Source organism: Copadichromis virginalis, linkage group LG9 (assembly GCF_057382275.1).
Source record: "Copadichromis virginalis isolate Kocher_CV1m ecotype Utaka linkage group LG9, C_Virginalis_male_GT1.1, whole genome shotgun sequence".
Taxonomy (NCBI): domain Eukaryota; kingdom Metazoa; phylum Chordata; class Actinopteri; order Cichliformes; family Cichlidae; genus Copadichromis; species Copadichromis virginalis.
Genome location: NC_140626.1, coordinates 22,175,397 through 22,194,124, shown reverse-complemented (window position 1 = coordinate 22,194,124; position 18,728 = coordinate 22,175,397). Strand labels below are relative to the sequence as shown.

General features: G+C 40.9%; 1 protein-coding gene across 4 annotated transcripts in view; it reads right to left on the bottom strand.

The window, feature by feature from the left end:
- cacnb2a (calcium channel, voltage-dependent, beta 2a) overlaps window positions 1–18,728 on the bottom strand; it is a 74,106-nt gene that overhangs the window by 19,435 nt on the left and 35,943 nt on the right. For 2 of the 4 annotated variants that reach the window (XM_085468212.1, XM_085468214.1), the window contains exon 3: window positions 7,073–7,192. In XM_085468212.1, the coding sequence (XP_085324338.1) occupies window positions 7,073–7,192 (120 nt within the window). Of the gene's footprint in view, window positions 1–7,072; window positions 7,193–9,716; window positions 10,516–18,728 lie in introns of those variants that run through there. The other 2 variants (XM_085468213.1, XM_085468215.1) reach the window with 2 other exon arrangements.

The following is an 18,728-nucleotide window of genomic DNA, read 5'->3' as shown; positions in this document are numbered from 1 at the left end:
AATCTCCCAGCCCAGACTTGCACGCTAAACATTTACCTGCAGGTGAAAGGGAGCAAGATGAGAGAGTGGATGTGCAATATTTAGCTGGAGGTCTAACCGAGATCACTAGATCAGAGAGGCTGATGCTATAATGGAGTTGGACTTTCTACAGATTCCTAAAAAATGCCTTCAAGGGGCACAAAAAGTCTGGACTGCTGCAGCCGGTTTCCTCCCAATCTGATTTACTCTTAGCAACCCAAAAATAAAACGCACTGAGGTAATTTCCATTTTGATTTCTGCATTAAAATGTGGACAGAAAGTATAAGAAAAACACATTTATCTTTATTACCACTGGGTTTAGCATAAAGTGAAACCAAAACTGATTTATAATAGATAAAAGTGGAGCTCATGCTATATATTTTAAAAGCTCTATTATCTGATTTAATAGTCGTGGGAGAAGATGAACCCAACAAACACTTTAAACTTTTTAGTTTCTGATTAGGAGACAGATTATTTTGCCACCACTCCCGACTAGTCAACTAATAAATGCTCCACTTCGTTCATTGGCTAGTTCATAACTGACTGTTTTTTGCTGCTATTTGCTTTCAGGCTTTCAGCTTCATTGTTTTAATTCAGTCCCACTGCTCTTGCAGTGAACTTTTCTGTCAGGTAGGCAGCTATTTTCCCAGTTAAAAAGCTACCTTCTCAGAAAAAAATACAGTGAGCTTCCGCAGGGAACACAAACAAATGACCAAGAGCACTTACATGACTCCAAATGAATGATAATGTGACTTTATTTGTGGTGACAATATTGGCGCGTCATTACTCTGTTCATAACCAGTGGTCAAAACATTTATTCCAAGTTTCAAGTCTATCAGATAAATGCCTCAGAGAAACACAACTAGTGTGAAATCACAATAAACTATGAATGACTGTGTAAATAATACATTAGTCAAATCCTCCTGAGATCATTTTCCCACATGCAGGCAGCAACGTAAATATTCTATGGCTGTAAGCTGGAGTATGTGTGTGTGACGTCTCCATTGAGGAAATCATCCAATCCAGCGTGTGCACTGCCAAGACCCTTTGAGGACACAGAGTCCTTGGCATTTGCATGCAATGAGTCACATGCCTGAATGAAGGTATGAGGTCCATTAGTATACATATGTGTGCTCTCTCAGTAGTCTCCTGGACTGCGGCCTTTTTCCTCCCTTCCAGCTGCTCTCCTTCATGTTATCCATCATTTTCTTTCTATAGTCTTAATGGCACTTACAATATGCACACGTACATCTCTTGATGTGCCACCCTGTCTTTCAGGTGACTGTGGCGTCTATTCAGAATGACACTGCTCAACAGCATCTCCTCACCTCCTGACTGAGCCCATATGGCTCTGTTGCTTCTTACGTAACACAGGCTTTCATTATGGATGCCATACTGCAGTGAGTAAGGGAGAAGGACAGAGGCGGAGGGTTAGGGACAGGGTGAGAAAAAGAAGAGAGGAGGAGGGCAAAATAGAGGACATGGAATAGTAAGATTTAGTGTTAAAAAAAGGAGATGAAAGAGAAAGGACTGGGAATAAGGAAGTAGATTAACAGCACAAGAGAAGCCCTGTCTGTAACTGGGAACCCTATGAGGCATAACCAATTAACAACCGATGAAGCTAGTCACAATATCACGTCACCCCATACATATTTCATCAGGTAATACCTCCCAGTCCTCTTTCTGCTTATACCAACCTGCCCTTGATGTTGTTGAGTTGCCTTCTAGCATGCTACAACCTTTCCTTTAGCAACACGCCAAGGATCTTGCGCTATAAATTAATTTTCCCACATTGTTTCACCTTGAATCTTGTGGATCAATTTGAAATAAACTCCCCTCTGCTCTGCGTGCCGGCCTTAGGCTGTACAGAGAACTGGTAAAATTTATTATTATATGACGTGAAGGAAACCATAACTATCATTAATCTAGCGTGTGGGAAGATGTTTCTATAATTATCAAAGGCTCCTTTGGTATATACTTGTATATTGACTTGACCACTGCAGCTGGCAGTCCTATTATGCCTGGAGTTTATAGTTGGAGTGAGATTATGCTTTGTTTTCATAAATCAAGCCTTCATCCACATAGTCAAATTGCTTTTTGCATTCACGGTTGTTATGTTAAAGCTTCTTGAGTGACACTTAACTAGAGTGAGGGAAAATTGGCTTCATCTACAGCAAAAGAAATCTCCATTACTTCAAGTACGCGACTGAAGATTTAGAAAATACAACTGATATCCAACAAAAAGACAACATGATAAAAACAACCATAAACCATGCAGCAGTCTTTGGCTGTCAATACAATGTATGTCAAACTGTCACTCTTCTTTTACAGTACTGTGCAAAAGTCTTGAGCCGCCCATCACTTATTTATATTTTGATGCAGAAATTTAATACAAGGCAAAAATTTGTACAAAGAAGTCTTTGTCTTGGAATAAAACTGAACTATTTTGAATTCTTTGAACTCTTTCTTATATCGTATTTGAACATTTAGCCAATAACAGATAAGCATCACTCACTGACATTCAAAAATGTTGCTGATAGGCTGATATGTTTGCACAGTGCTGCCAGCCCTATTTCTTTATGTAATTTTCTTTGTAGAAATGATGCCACACTGCTTCAATAATGTCTGGACTCTGATGGAGCTCCACTGTGTGTTTTGTATCCAGGTATGTTTTTACTACATCAGCAGTGTGTTTCTGTCATGGTAAAAAATGATGATGCTTTCCAGATGGTTTTGCACTATTGACCAAAATCTGACGGTACTTTTCTGCATTAATACCTCCATTACTTTTGACAGGATCCCCAGCACCGCTGGTTGAATTCCAGCCCTTAAACTATGACAGAGCCTCCACCATGTTTTACAGATGGCTGTAAGCACTCACTGTTGTAACTCTCTCCTGAGCTCCTCCAGACATACTTGCAATGATTCAGAGTAAAAGCTTTAAATTTGGATTCATCACTTCATCAGACCTGTTGCCACTTTTCAGTCCAGTTTTTGTGTAACTTGGCAGACCTCAGCTTTTTCTCCCTGTTTCCCTTCTTGACAGCCATGTTTCCACTGAGACCATTTCTAACAAGGCTTCAGTGAACGGTAATCAGGACTGGATCAACTGAAGAGCTCAAAGCTCGATCTTTCAGGTCTTGTCAGATTTCTTTTGTTTTTCTTAAAGACATGACTTTTAGTTTCTGTTCATTGGCTGTAGTTTGTTAGTTTTTTAAAGGCCTGCCAATTCTTCTTTTGTCCTCTACTTGCAGACCATGCAGTGATATGACAAGTTTTTGGCTTTGGTGTGAATCAACTTGTTTGATGGGTTTAGCAAATGGGTTTTTGCTAAACTGTCCAACACTAGTTCATGCTTTGAGTAAGGTGAGTAAGGTGCATTTTTTTTATGCTTGAACGATGCTTAACACACAAATAAAAAAAAAGACAAGCAAACAACATTCCTCTGAAAACGGTCAGCCGTGAAAAAGCAGCCAATGTCCAAAAAACATCTTCAGCAAAGGCCTTCAGAAAGAAATATTCCTTAAGACCACTTTAATAACAACAATTCCAGTTTGAGATTTTTGCACAGCACTGTAGCTCACAATCAAAAATACCTATAGATATGGCCCCTAAAAAAATAAATAAATACAATAACATGAAAATCAAAACAGCAGAAAACATCCCATTTTTACTACAGTTCATTCTCCTAAAGTCCTGCTTCCTGTAGTTGAGTCATCATTTGACTATTTTCTCAGCTGCTTCTAGAGATATTAAACCATCCTTTTACAAGCTAACTACTCTCAGTGATTGGTTTGACTTTGATGTGCCCATTTAAGGCTAATTAGAAACAGACAGATGGTGACAGTGTGCGTGAATCTGTGAATGCATTTGAAATAATATTTCAAGTCGATGAAAAATCAGCATTACGGGCATCAACGTTATCTCACTTACAAATATCAGTGGCATGTAGGGGAAGTGATTATGAATTACTGCCCATAAAGGCTCACAGCCGGAGAGTCTGCACTTCCTCTGACCCCAGCCTGCTCTTGCTCTGGTGGCCAGACCACTGAGAAGCTATTTTTTACTAGTCATCTGTCATGTAAAATGCCAGCGGGGGTAATCTATGCCAGGTTATCTGTAAAGCCAACTTATCTTTTTAATTAGTGAGCCGGAGAGGGTGACTCTGGAAAATAACAACATAGATCTACTGGAATGATCTGTCTTTGCCAGCTACAGCATGAGCAACCCCGACCGAGAGACAGCACAAGGAAAATCTCTGCTCAAATGGATGGATAGCCAAAAGCTTGAGGCTTACAGCTAATGAGCAAACTAGCTGTTACAGACACTAAACACCCAATGAAAGACAATAAACTCATTTTTCAGACATTTGCGTGAATTAATATGTAAAAATAGAGCACCATGAGCTATCTAGCGAGTTGCCGAGCAGGAAGGGAACACAATGTGCATTGAAGATAGGAGAATTATTTCACAGATCAAAGGCATGAATCTTAACAGTGCTAGAGATTTAAGTCATTCAGTGGAAGAGAGCTCTGATTGCAATTCCTGTCACACAGAGAGAGCCTGCTCTGCCGTGTGTGTGTGTGTGTGTGTGTTTGTTTATATGCTGCTAATTGTGGCCCAGAGCAGAACAGAGCAGGCGAAGCTCTGATAAACAGTGAAGCTGAGCCCTCCAAGGCCCCTAACCTCTCACATCACCGGTCCCTGACAGCCCTTTTCTTCATGTGAAAAACCAGCTAAAATCAGCTCTAATTTCCTGCTTCTCTCTGAGTCAGTCCAGGAAGACTGTCTACTGATTTAGTTTAGGATTAGTAGAACATGATATATTTTAAAATGAGCACTTTAAATGATTAATGAAAGTCTCAGTCAGTGATCTAAGGAAGGCAAGTCAAGTTACAACAACTTTACACAGAAACTTTGACCACAATATTCCTGAAGCGCTAAAACTTTCAAACTATTTCCTTTACCTGGCCCTGCCCCCTACCGTATCCTGACTTGTGGCCCCCTATCACTTAGAAAATGGTAGCTGCTTGCTTGTTAATGTGAAAAAAAATTTGGGAAACTAAGAAAAGAAGCCAAAAAGGAAACGGACTCAGCTTTTCAACAACAAACAGAGCAGTGTAAAGTTTATGTTACAATCTGCGTGATGCCTGCCATCATTCATTCAAACATAATAAACCAATTTTTCTCTCTACAACACACATTTGTATTTCCATATTTCCCAAGACTGCAGTGTCTTACCCCTAATCCTAACCATCGCATGTTTATGTCAGACTAAAATAAATTGAAAACACAGTCAAACCTTATTCCTGAAGGTGCAGAGTTTTATTGTAAACAGATCTATCAGCATTTTTAATTGCCTGTTTAATTTTAAAACATTTACTACATCTGTAGATATTTGCTAGCTTCTTCACTTCTACTTCTATCAATCAGTAAGTAAAGCCATTGGCTAGAATGTGAAATGGGGATTACTGGAAGCTTAGTGGACCCACCAAGGAGCCCCTATTTTTTCATATGAGTTTTTACTCTCAAAGCATGAAGCTCATGCAACCAAACTGTACCTGAAGGAAGTGGAAAGCAGAATTTTGAGCTCTTTCAGAGAAACTACACGTAGCTACTGGTTTAAAAAAAATCACCCGAGTCAAAATCTTTTACTGAACATATCAACTCAGCAGACACAAACAAGTTCACCACAGCGGATACCAAAGAAAACAGGTTACCATTCACGAACTGTGCAGTGCTCATTGAGAAGGACAGAAGCCTCGACATTGACGGTTACTGGTAACCCACACACACACACACACCAGTACCTGCTCTTTGAATCCCACCACCCACTGGAACACAAACACCACCAAGCAGAGAATGTTCCCTTTAAGGCAGAGAGAAAAGAAAAGGAACAAACACACATCAAAAGACCACTTAAAACATGTGGCAATCCAAACTGGGCCTTCATCAAGTCAGCTAAGAGACATGGAAATAAATACTGGCAGCCACCAGCCCTACCTCTCAGTCTCCTAGTAGATCCACCTATGGTACTGATTTCAAAATACTATGCCACCTTGTTCTCAAGTTATTCACAAGATTCTCAGAAAACTTCTGACTTTGACTGAGAAACACAGAATAATCGTTTGTCCAAGCATAACATGCTGGTGACCTTCAGTCCCAGCAAAACTCTCAGACAAAAACTGGTTCATCCCAAAACCGGGAAAAAACAAGCTGAGCAATGCTGTGAGGAGTCCTTGGACTAATACAAAGGAGAAACCAAACAACTTCACAGGTGCAAAACACTGCAGAACCACCTCTTCAGGACAGGACTCAGCTGTGTATTTGCACTTACAGGAAAGGGGAAACTCTTTTGAGGGCAAATATTTTCACATTTTGGGCAAAGAGGAGAAATGTCAGTTCAATTGTATTTATGTACCAGCGGTGCATCCCTCCCACTATCACACTTGGCAACAGCAGGAAGGAAAAACTCCCTTCTAATAGGAAGAAACGTCAGGCAGAACCAAGCTCAGGGAGGAGCAGCCATCTGACACGACCAGCTGGGAGTTAGAAAAGGGAGACAGAACAAAAGACACACTGTAGAAGACAGGCAGAGATTAATAATACCTAAGAATTAAATATGGAGTTGTGTATAAACACATAAAGGAGTCCATGTATGACCAACTATTACTAATCTATTCTGCATCCCTGAGATCCCATCCCAGGCAATTTAACCACCATTCCCATGTCAACCCATCTGACCTTAACAACTCACAATGACTCAATCATGTCCTATCCATCGTGACAATCCCATGAGAAGATAAACAACTTGGATTCCCATCATCTTTTAGAAGAAAAGAAGTCTTTCTAGTGAGAGGTAACTTCACCAGCACCTAAACCAGTCCTGGTGCCTTCAACTCAAACACAGACATCATGGAGAAGCACAAACTCGTGTTGGTTGCTCTCCTCACATTTGGAAATCCCACTTGGAGCAACTTATAAAATGCTGATGACAAACTGCTGTTACTGAGGCTAGTAGGTAGTCACTGACCTCAGGGTTTAGAATACCAACCTTGGCCTTGTCAAGCTGCGCCTGAGCCTGTCGCTCTGCCTCTCTGCGGACTGCCTCCTTATCTTCCTCCAGGGACACATCGGAGTCTGATGGACGGCTGGTGTAGGAGTCGGCCGAACCCTGCAGAAGACACAAGGAGTAAAAACTCAGTGACACAACAGCACGGAAACACGAGCTTGTCCATTTGGTTTCACACTTTAAAAATGACCGGTTTTATCAGCCAAGACGTGCTGAGATTCTTAGCATCTTGAGGACACCGAGGAAAACGATTTACTTTTCGCTCCCCTCGCTCTTTGATGATACGTTAAACTTTGGAGATTGTGCAACTTAGAAATGTGCGAACGCCCCCACACAGACTGACGTGTTAAACTCAAAGGATTCTCAGTTGATTTCATCAGATCCTGAGCACAAAGGAAGGCTGTGCTGGTCTAATCTACAGAAAATCATTGACACTTCTTTTTCTGAGACAAAGTGCCAAAGGACACAAACTGTCTTTCTTACGATCACATCATAGCAGCTCTTTGTCTATACTTAGCTCTCTATTAGCTGCTTGCCTGCAGATTTGTTGTCATCTTTCTGTGTCAAACACTGGGGGAAATGTTGAGGAACACCAGATCCCGGTATGTCTGTGTGATATGTGGTTGCCACAAATCTACTCATAAACATGCAGACTCACACATACCAGTGCACACAAGACTACCTAGCATACACTCCTGGGCACAGCGCATTGAGCGCATACCATTACACCAGAAGTTATATACAGCAAGTTGTTAGATGCTGAATGAAAATGCACGCATACAATAAATAATTACTGAAGATAAAGCAATGCTTGCATGCTTTAACACATAGTTAGAACACTCTGGTAAAGGAAAAGAAAAAGCAAAGTTTTCAGGCTTACTGAGTAAACTATCTAACAGATGGGCACACTTTTTTTTCTACACTTAAAAAATGTTCACAGATACAACCATGAAAAAAATGGTTTCTGACATTTGGGAAAGTTATTAGAAGCATGAGAGGAAGAAATAAAACACATGACATGTTTTTTTTAGGTCAACCATTTGTTAAAAATTACCTTTATATGAATAGAACCTATTTTGGAACGCGTGCCATTCACAAGTAGATTAGCCACACCAAATCATGAGAGGGAGATTGTAGTTTCATGGGAGGAGATTGTGAAACAATCCAGAATGGAGTCTTATTCTCATAATTCATATTTAGAACAAATATAGCCCTGATTTTGATATTATAGCAGTTTTTTAGTTGTTTTAAAGCACCCTTCGTTGAAGCAGTGCAACACAAATCACTTCACAGCACATCAAACACAGCTGCATAGCAGCAGCAAACTGATCGTGGAAGCCACAACAAGCTGGAATATATAGTTTCTGATACACACATGTAAATTTAATTTTGATATAGCCACGCTCCTAACGTCAGCTATCGTGGACATTTGGAAATGTTGTCAAAATCAGTTAAAGTATAGAAAAAAAAATCAACCAGTGAGAAGCAGAATAAGCTGCTATATATAGATTTTTTTCTTTGAAATTATACTCTTCTATTCCATAATTTATTAAATAATGCATTCATAAAATGTGTTAATTTGGATTTGATTTTGATATATACTAAACATGAAATTAGTAGCCACATTTATGCTGGCATAAATCCGGACGTACAGATGAAAAACACAAATATGAGATAAAAAGTTTTGTTATCTTATTTGTGGGTATTAAAAAAATATTGCGCTTGCAGATCAACATCAAATCTGTTCCAGTTTCAGGTAATTATCAGGATATATGATAAAACGGGGTTTTTCTTAACTAAGTGAAGACAGCATGAGTCTTATCCTTACCTGCACGCTTCTCTGACACCCACACAAGGTCTTTCATTCATCTCACTGCACCATTACACTCTGTTTCTGTCTGAGCTAAAAATAGCCTCCCTCACTCTGTGCCTGATTAGAATTATCCAGCCATCACATACATACGAAGGATGATCGTGCCTCCTCTCCACTTACGCTATAGTAAAGAGACGAGATTTGTTGCTGTTGATAAAACAAGGTTATTAAAATTTATCTCCTCCATCTACGACAAAGCCCTTCTTTACATCAATCACCTCTCTGTTTCTCATCCCTCTCACCTGAAATAAACAGCTCATTTTAAACTACGTTAATTAGCTAGATTGTATTGGCTGTATTGGCTTCTTTTGCTTTCAATCCACCTGTGGTTTTCAAAACATTTTTACCTACAGTATAAATTACTTCTTTGGAAAATGCTGCTCCTTATCATGGCCTATAACTATTATTTAATGCACATAAACCTTTTTTTTTGTACTTGAAAAGTGCAGGTGAGCATACCTGGACTGCTATCATTACTCAGGTCACGATTAAAGATGAAGCGTGATCGAGAACACCGTCCCAGTAGGTCAGAGGGAGGTGATATGGAGCTCTGCCCAGAATCTGACAGCCATAACTGATAACAGCACCCAACTTCTCATCATCACCAGGCAATACATAACAATGCCAGAGTGACCCCAGCACTGCTGACTGATAGATGGATGCATGAAGGAAGCACAGACGCACAAAACACAAGTGCACGCACACAGAACACACTGATTTTCATGATGTAAGCACACTCAAAAGTCCCCTTACACAGGCATCGGAGCTCTTGACACGACCTCCTTTGGCTCGTTTCAGCAAGCGGATCCAGGTGGCCTTCATCAGCCACACTGGTCATTCAGGGTCCTGAGCCACTGCCCCCCTGCTACTACTACAATTACACCTGACTGCACTGCTGTGGTCACCTTGCAGCTACCGTCACTGCTCTGGCTACAGGTACATTCAACACTGTGGCTACATCGACAGCTGGTTCCTGTTACACCTTGGCTGTAAGTGCTACCTTCATCTCTGGATAAATGAATTGCTTTAGAGCTTCCTGTTTTTCTGCAGCTCCAGCTAGCTCGGCTGCTGTCTGTAGAGCCACAGCTCCTGCCCCCTCTGCTGCTGCTGCTGTTGCCAAAGATGGGGAATCCACAGGAGCTCTCTGCCCCGCGCATAATCTCAGCAGCTCTCTCCCCGTCTGCCCCAGTCTCCTTGATAGCCGGAGTGCTCAGTCTGCCGCTGCAGGTGCTGAGGCTGACTCCCGGTGTGAGTCAGGTTGCAGTGATGCTTCTCATCCTCTCCTTAAAGCTCTGGCTCCAGCCTTGTTGTCCTCCACTGTAGACTCCCTGTGCTGCTGCTCCATAAGCGATGGGTAAAAGCGGTTTATCTACATGAGTCCCGGTGTGGCTGCATGTGACCGACTCTCCTCCTGATACTAATGAAGCTGCTGCTGCTGCCTTTAAGGTGCTGGAAGCTCTCCCTTTCTCATTCTGTGTCTCAGCCTGTCAGTATTTGTCTTGCTCACTCCCCTTCACAAGCCCTCCTGTACTACTTCAGTGATTCTGCCTCTCTATCTCTGTCTCTACCCACCCCTTCTCCTCCTCTTCCTCCTCCTCCTCCTCCTCTGTCACTCCTCTCTTATTTTTTTCCTTCAGTTACCCCTCACAGTCAGTCCATCTGCTCCTTGTGTCTCTGCAGTGACCAGTGCTGGGCAGTGCATGCGCTATATGGACACTGTTTATGTGCCAACCATGCACCGTGCTGTCTTCTATGTGCAAACGCACTACATTCACACTGTGATATGAGCTGTTTATAGCTGCTGAAACTGATGTCACCTCATAATTTTTTTCAGGAAGGATCCAAAGTACAAGTCAGAATGCAAATGCATCATTAAAACTGCATCTTTAATTACTTTCATATCTATTCTTGCAACTTTTCGTTGTACTCCCTCCTCTGGAAAAGCAAAATGCTGCTGGTTTTATCAACAACAAAAAAACCCAAACAAAAGACAACAAAAACAAAAACAATGCAGTCCTAAAACCCAACATGGATATTTCACAATGATGTAATGAAAAGAGAAAAGAAGCACATTTTTGCATGGAAGAAACCAGCCAGTTACCATTTCAACACATCAGAACAAACACTCAAGAATTTCAACACGAGCTTAGTAAAAAAAGCTAAACAAAACTGTTGGTAGAGCTGGAAGTTATCATATAATCAACTGACAGAAAATAAACTGCTCTGGCAGTCAGTTCATCATTTTCATTTCAAAGCAAAAATGCCAGAAATTTGTTGTTATCAGCTTTTTAATTGTGGGTATTTTCTGCATCATTGTTACTTCAAGGTCAGCTGCTCAGTGAGTCCCTAAAAGAAGCTTTGCCTTTGAACCACTTGGCTTTTTATTTAAGAAATTAGAGGAATTAAGGAGCAGGCTTGTAGATAATCATGTTGAACATGTCGATGTTCATATTTCCTGTGAGTCTAAAAAACAAAACAAAATAGATTTAAAAAACAAACAGTGTTTTCAACATTAATGAAACAAGTGCAGCGTGTTTTCTCTGTATAACTTCTTGTCTGAGGTGTTTTTGTACACACTTTCTAAAGATCAATATCTGTGGACTTTAAACTGCGGAGCAAATGCCCACCTTGGACATTTTATAGAAAGAAAATAAGAAGAATAATTAGCACTGCACTGTATGCATTATGCTGAAGTAAGTTTAATATACTGTATCTTTTTTAATTATGTCTTCTTCCCTCTGCTCTCAGCAGCAGGGATTGTGAGGTGAAAGCTGCTCTAAATCCTCTCCTGTCAGATCAGTGCTGATTCATTACATGTGAGCAGAGCACTGCAAAGCCACAAAGGACAAATGAGAATAATTACAACGTTAATTAAAAATTTCCCATCCTCATATAGGACTAGCAGAAGTTAAACCCTGCAGAAGGATTATTCAGAATGATTTTTTTTTTTGCTCTGCTGACACATGATGTGTGTCAGTGTGACCTGTCAGGAGACTGTGCTCATTTGAGTCAGGGGTCAAATTGTGGGACGAGCGATTTAAACTGGCCAGTAAAGCAACTCCCTGAGGAGCACTAACTGTAGGTCTCTGAATGACACGCTAATCATTGGTGTTTATCAAAAGCAACAAATGACAGGAATCCATTTACTTTAGGTCTTTCCAATACAGGCACTTCGTGACACTCTGTACACAAAGGAAAACGCTGAAGGATAATTAATGTAATTGTATATTGTTAAGGCCAATTATCTTAATCTTAATCTTATCTGATTATAGTTTAGAACCAAATGAACAGAAAGGGTGGACAAAACAAAAGCCAGTGCACACTCAGAGTTAAAAGAAAAGGTGTCATGAGAACCTTCGTAACATGACATATCCTCAAATGCAGCAGTTCAGTAGACCAGTCCACAGCACTATGAAATCATGCGAGGGTCACATATGTTTTGTTCTGGTGGCTCAACACTGGCCCGCAGAGCTCTAAGGGCAGGGCACAGATGCTCTGAACGTGGAGCTGTGGAGCCCGGGGAGGAGGCTGGTGGAGTTGTGAAGGCTGCGCTCTGATGGAAACTTGCAGCGACAGAACAAGCCTCCGGCTGCCCGACACATCTGACCTGTGATACTGACAGCACTGTGTCACCACACACAGGACACTAATAATAATCTAACAGCAGTATGGTGTCGCTCTGATCCATAAGGAGAAGTACTCTCTTTCTATCTGGGCTCACCCAGCAGATTGGGTGAGCACGTCACCATCAAAAGGAGATGAAAATTCGGTGTACCGCTAACAAACATCTGAGCGAGCGCAGCAGTTTGATGCTCTGCAAAAAGCCACATATCACATCACATTTGCCACCAAATATGATACGAGACACTTGAGTACTAAATAGCATTGCTTGAGGAAGTGAAACGCTAGTACTGTGCCGAGACTATTCCCAACAGGTCAAGTATTTTCATTTATGCTGCGAGTTGTCATAACAAAGACTAGAATGGTTTTCAAAAATTGCTACCGACATCTATGTTTCCCACAAGAAGTATCCAGTATCCAATTAGGTCCTGACATCATATCAAGTGCAAAAATGAGACTGAAATTCAAAATGCTTACTGAAATGAAATCATCAGTTTTTGGTCAATTTGTGCCAGAAAATTTAATACAGAGATTCAGAGCTGCTTAAATGGCTTTAGACTCGGGATAGAGAACAGGTTTCGTTTCAGGGGTGGCTGTTTAAAAGCAGCACACAGAATGGGCAAAAGTGGAGGTGGGGAATTGAGAGGTCCTTAAATATCTACATCACCTTTATTAATTTATTTAGACCGAGGTACTTGCTGCAAGACCGCCACTGACCTCTACATGGAGCGACAGGATGGCGATCATTACACTAGAACATACAAATCACAGTGGAAATATCCACAGTGAAAGAGGAAGCTGACTCAGTTGTTGCTGCCTCTTATATCTGACACAATCACTTACGCTGGGTGAAGCCATTACACCAGGGAATCTCTTCATGATCCGAGAGCTTCTATTTTCATTTTTAAAGTCTGCTGCTACTACTCTATACAGTACATGTCCACTATGGAAAAAAGAGAGCTTTAGCCATGCAGAACATGGAGTCTATTTAAGCAGGCTATAAAGTGCTCACGCTGGCCTTTTTTTAGTCAGTTTTACCAGTTTTACTCTTGATTCTTTCTCTGCGACCTAACTCAAGCTCAGCACTGCACTCTCACTCATGTCTGCACTCATGTCCCTTGTTCTTGTGGTTTCCTAAATATCCTCTCACATTCCTTTTTCCTGTTTGCACTTCATTTCACCTTTTCCCATTCATTCGGATTCCATCCTGACCTCTTACTCTGCTTCTTTTATCTCTCATCTCTCTCTCTCTTGAGATTTTCAGCGGCTTGGGTTTCCTTGACTCTGTTGCTGAAGGATGAAGAGAATTGTCATGTGCCTTCAGTGACTCATCAACAGCTGGCAAAGCACTGTGCTGGTATTTGTTTTGTTTATTTTGGGCCCTTCATCCCACTTTACAACGACTTTGTCACAGTTCTGGATTATTAATGTGTTTGCTTCTTGCCATATGAGTTATTTCTATCTTTTAGTACTTCCACTGGTGGCAATTTAATTGTATATATGCAGATTAGTGAAATAACGACAGTGAGACCACTCATTATGCCAGTTTAAATCTCAGTTGGGTGAGACCGACAGCATTTTGTGATGAACTGCTTGTTGCAGCTAAAGGTGCATCTACCCAGGCTCATTTATTCATCTGCCAGGCTTTTTTTTTTAAAAACCTAGCACTAATTGCATATTTTGCTGATGGGATAATGTGGCAATTGTGTAAGATATAGTTGCAAATATATCCAATCAGAAATGAGTAACAAACACTTAAAAGTTGGAGGGCAAGGGGGCACTGCTGATCCTAAAGAGCAAAGCCAAGATAAAAGTTATTTAAAGAAGGAATCAAAAATCAGCAGTTTATTGTGCAGTCTGCTAACTTAACAAACAAATAACCACAACATAAATTCTAAGATGCAGCATACAATCACTGTAAAACTGAGATACTGTGGTCAGTATACCGTACTGTAACTCATATCCTGCTGAAGAAGGAAGATTACTGCTCATGCCAAGCCATCTACAGCTCAGGCACACAGACTGTAGTTGACTACAGTGGGCTGACAATAGGCTGAGCGAGTGTGCTTGCAGTTTCAAGCTTGGCATGACTCATTCTTGGCTGGAACCAAAGCTTCTTTTCCCAGCCATCTGTCCATCACGGCCACTTCACTCAAAGCCACTACACAAAGTCAATTAAATCATCGTTCCACAAACAGCGTCTCCTTCATCAAACGAAGACAATGGGAGCAGACATGACAGCCAAGTGTGAGCGATGTGTGACCGCTACAAGGAATGGTTACTAATATTTAACACAGAACACAGGAATGACTGCAAAGTGAGCAGGAAAGTTAGACAGAAACAGACTCCTGCTACATTTGTAACAGACAACGAAAGTGTGCATGAAAGAAATAAGGAGAGAGACAGAAATGGGGGAGGACTAATGATCTCTCTGCCGTTGCAAAAGAGGGATTGGCTGCATGGACGTCAAGGTGACACTGACAGGCCTCTGAGAAAGTGTTTACCCAGCATTCCATGTGCCAGTGCATTAGATAAGTGCACCATCCCATCGAGGTGATGGACCCACTGGCTGTCGATTACATGACAGGATCCCGGAGTGCACCATGATTAAAGGCTAGTTAGAAACTTGGTAAGAAGCCTCGTGGCAGGTCGCTTTGAGAGGAGGTATGCATTTCAAACATGCATTTATTCACTGGCCTTTGATCACTGGTCACATAAAGTAAGACCAAAACATTGATAAACTTTAGAATAATGAGAGGAAAACATATAAAAGGGAAACTTTTGAACTATTCAACTGTAACTAATATCAGACATCACTACTGAATAAGATAACTAACCAAAACAGGGAGGAATCGGCAAGAAAGAGTACACTGGAAATTATCCCTGATTATTTTTAATGATTGGTTACTTGAAAACAAGATAAGAAGAACAACATAACGGTTGGGGCAGCCGTAGCTCAGTGGGTACACAAGGTCATCTACAATCGGAAGTTTGGTCATTTGATCCCTGGCTGCTCCAAGTATCCTTCAATAAGATACTGAATCCCGAGTTGCTCTCAGATGCATTCATCGGAGTGTGAATGTTAGATAGAATGAACTTGGATAATGTGTTACTGCAGTCAGGTGAGACTGAAAAAGTCACTTGGATGAGTGACGAAACGTTTCTCCCACTGGAAACGCTGCGTCCAGATGAACAGAATCAACCTTTGGAGTGTTATTGCACTAAATTAAGTAACTATATTGCAGTTACAACTGTGCCGTGACTTGTTTTAAAAGGTTTCTTTAGGTATCTGCATGCTGGGACGATTCACTCAAGCTGCAATCAGCTGATTACATTTCATGTGGCAGAGGAGGAAAATGGTAGTGCGATCTACAGGAGATCTGGACATTACTTGCATTTTTATTGCATTATACTGCTAACACAATTATGGCTCTTTGCAAGACTCTGCAAACACATCATGCTAACATAAATGTTGCCAAGAACCCAGGAAGCTGAGTGCATGCTGACCTAAGACCAGCAGCCAGAGCATGAACTTCAACAGGTAACAAAGATGAGCAGTCAGACTTTTCTACCTGTTCACCTTTCTAAAGTAGAATCACTTTAAAGATCACTTTGAAGTCCCTTTTCGACTTTGCTTTGCGTAGTCGGGTTTGTATTCATACGTAAACACTAAAAGGAAGCTCATATGTGTGTCCTCATTAAAATAAGGATTTGTGTTGGTATGTGGGAGTGTAGCCTCAGGTTTATATTGTTAACTGGTAAAAAAAAAGAAGTAATGACTAATGTGTAACAATATTTTTCTGCATAACAACCTCACACATTGTTGCTAAATGAAAAGTTTGTATGTACCATGTATGGCTATTTTATTGAATTCAGTCTCCATCAAACAACTGACTGCTAAAACCTGCAATTGAAACTTTATGATGCAAGTCAGAGTAGTTGTCTTTCTTTGCTACAGACTTCTTTAATCTGTCCACTCCACCAAGTTGACTGCTTTGTCCTCATTGAGATATTAAACAAATATTTTTGGATTTAAAAATACACCCCCCCAAAAACAAACAAACAAACAAAAAACACTGGTCCAATAAGCACCAAAAGAAGGACAAGCCAATCAGAACCATGGGCGAGATTAACACCGTCATCAAACAGTTCAAGCTACACACCATAAAACAGACAGTGTTAGCTTGTTTTGGCAGGTTTTTACTTTTTTTTAGAAACCCAGCAAACTCTGTACGTCAGCATTTTTAATACAACTTATAGAAACTGGGTAAAAGTTCTCAGTGAAATGAAAGAGCTGTTGTAGTTATAATCACAGTCACACAAATAAAACAATCACACACAACAAATATATCAAAGTCAGAGTAGATTCAGTAGACTTCAAACAAATTTTAGTACAACTTAAAGAGAACTTACATTTACCTAAAGGACTACCTGGCAAGGCTGATGTTAGTTTCAGGGGTCTCTAGAGACTAGCTGTAGAAAACCAGATACCCACCGAGTCAGAGTAGACAGTGTCAGACTCGAGATGGAAGTGAAATATAACGACTTGACATTTCTGTCTGATAACAGGCCAACAGCTCCCCATAAACCCATACTCATTTATCCTTATTAGGCACTGTTCTGTGCTCAGCTGTTATGACTACATGACTTACAAATGAACATGTACTGTTGGGATGTTTGCTCCAATTCTGCTGCACTGTTTCTATAACACTACAGCAAGACAAATGCAGAGTAACGGGTCCCCTACAACTGCAGATTATGTGCTAATCCCTTTCCCCCAGTAAATTTTTACCTACAACCAGCAGCAAACGTCCTTTGAGAGAAATTGGTTTCATTAGCAGTGAATCCCCTCACAGCAAGATCTAGTTTCTTCCTCCCTCTTCACACTCTGGTTCCTTTGTGAAGAAACAGCATCACTGTATGAAATATCTGATAAGGGGGATACGGTAAAAAGGACTGAGGGCTGCTCTGTGCTGCTATTTTTTACTTGCATCATCAATATTCTGACAGTTTCCTGGTGTACAAAGCAGACGCATGATTGATGAGACCTGGCTTAGAGAGCAGCACGAGCTGCTAACCATCTTCAGTGGTGTAAAACAAATCATACTACAACTGGCACTGTGCACAAGTATAGTATTTCAGCCTAATTTATTTTACCGACAAATTATATACTCTGGTCCGATTTCCGAAAAACTGACCTGTTGGGAACAAATTGGGATTTCCCAACCACTTCTGAGTTAAAGAAAACAAAAAAACCTCCCTTCAAACCTCGCTACTTTAGTCTGCTATATATACAGAGCCCCCAACCCTACATACACAGAGGATTAGTGAAAAGCTCTAATTTATTAAAAATAAACCCTGAATATGTATTCAACTCTATAAAGGGTGCAATTTACCTTTAGTGCAGTGGAACAACTGGCTGATGGTAATTCTACAATATTTAAGTGTATATGATAAACACACTTTGTCCTTTGCTTCAAATTCATGTTCTGACCTATTATCTTCCAAACAGCTCTTCATAATCAGGCCTGTAAACTCACCTATCCACAGCTCTCAGTGGCACACAGAAATTCACACACTAACACTTACATGCTTGGAAAAGACGGTGCTGCTTGATAAGCCAAGTCGAGTGGAGGCAGTCGTAGAGAGTGGGTTCAGTCAGTCAAAAGAGCTAGGTTCACACCACAACCCGAGAACACGCACCTCGTGTAATCAAGCAAATGCTTCTCTGTGGATGTGTGAAGACAACCAACTTGCTAATCAGATAGTTTATCATATAGCTACAAATCATCCACAAAGTCAGAACATGGACCCAACGAACATATGCACAGAATAAGAATGAATAATAAACACACACTTTCCCAGCAGAGCGTTGCTTAACGTTGCTGCTGGGAAAGTGTTAGTCCTGGAATCCATGTGGATGGGAGCATTTTCTCTCTAGCACACCACAGCACAAAAACTGCTCAAGGAAGATGACAAAAACTCAACATGATGACACTGCAGTCAAAACCCTTGAGATCCCAAGCTGAGTGAGCATCCATAAATGTGCTAGAACAAGCCCGAGCCATGTAGTCCCCACCCCACTGGCTACAAACCCTAAAGGAGCCCCTACTAGATGTCCTAGTGCCAGTGACCTCCACAGGT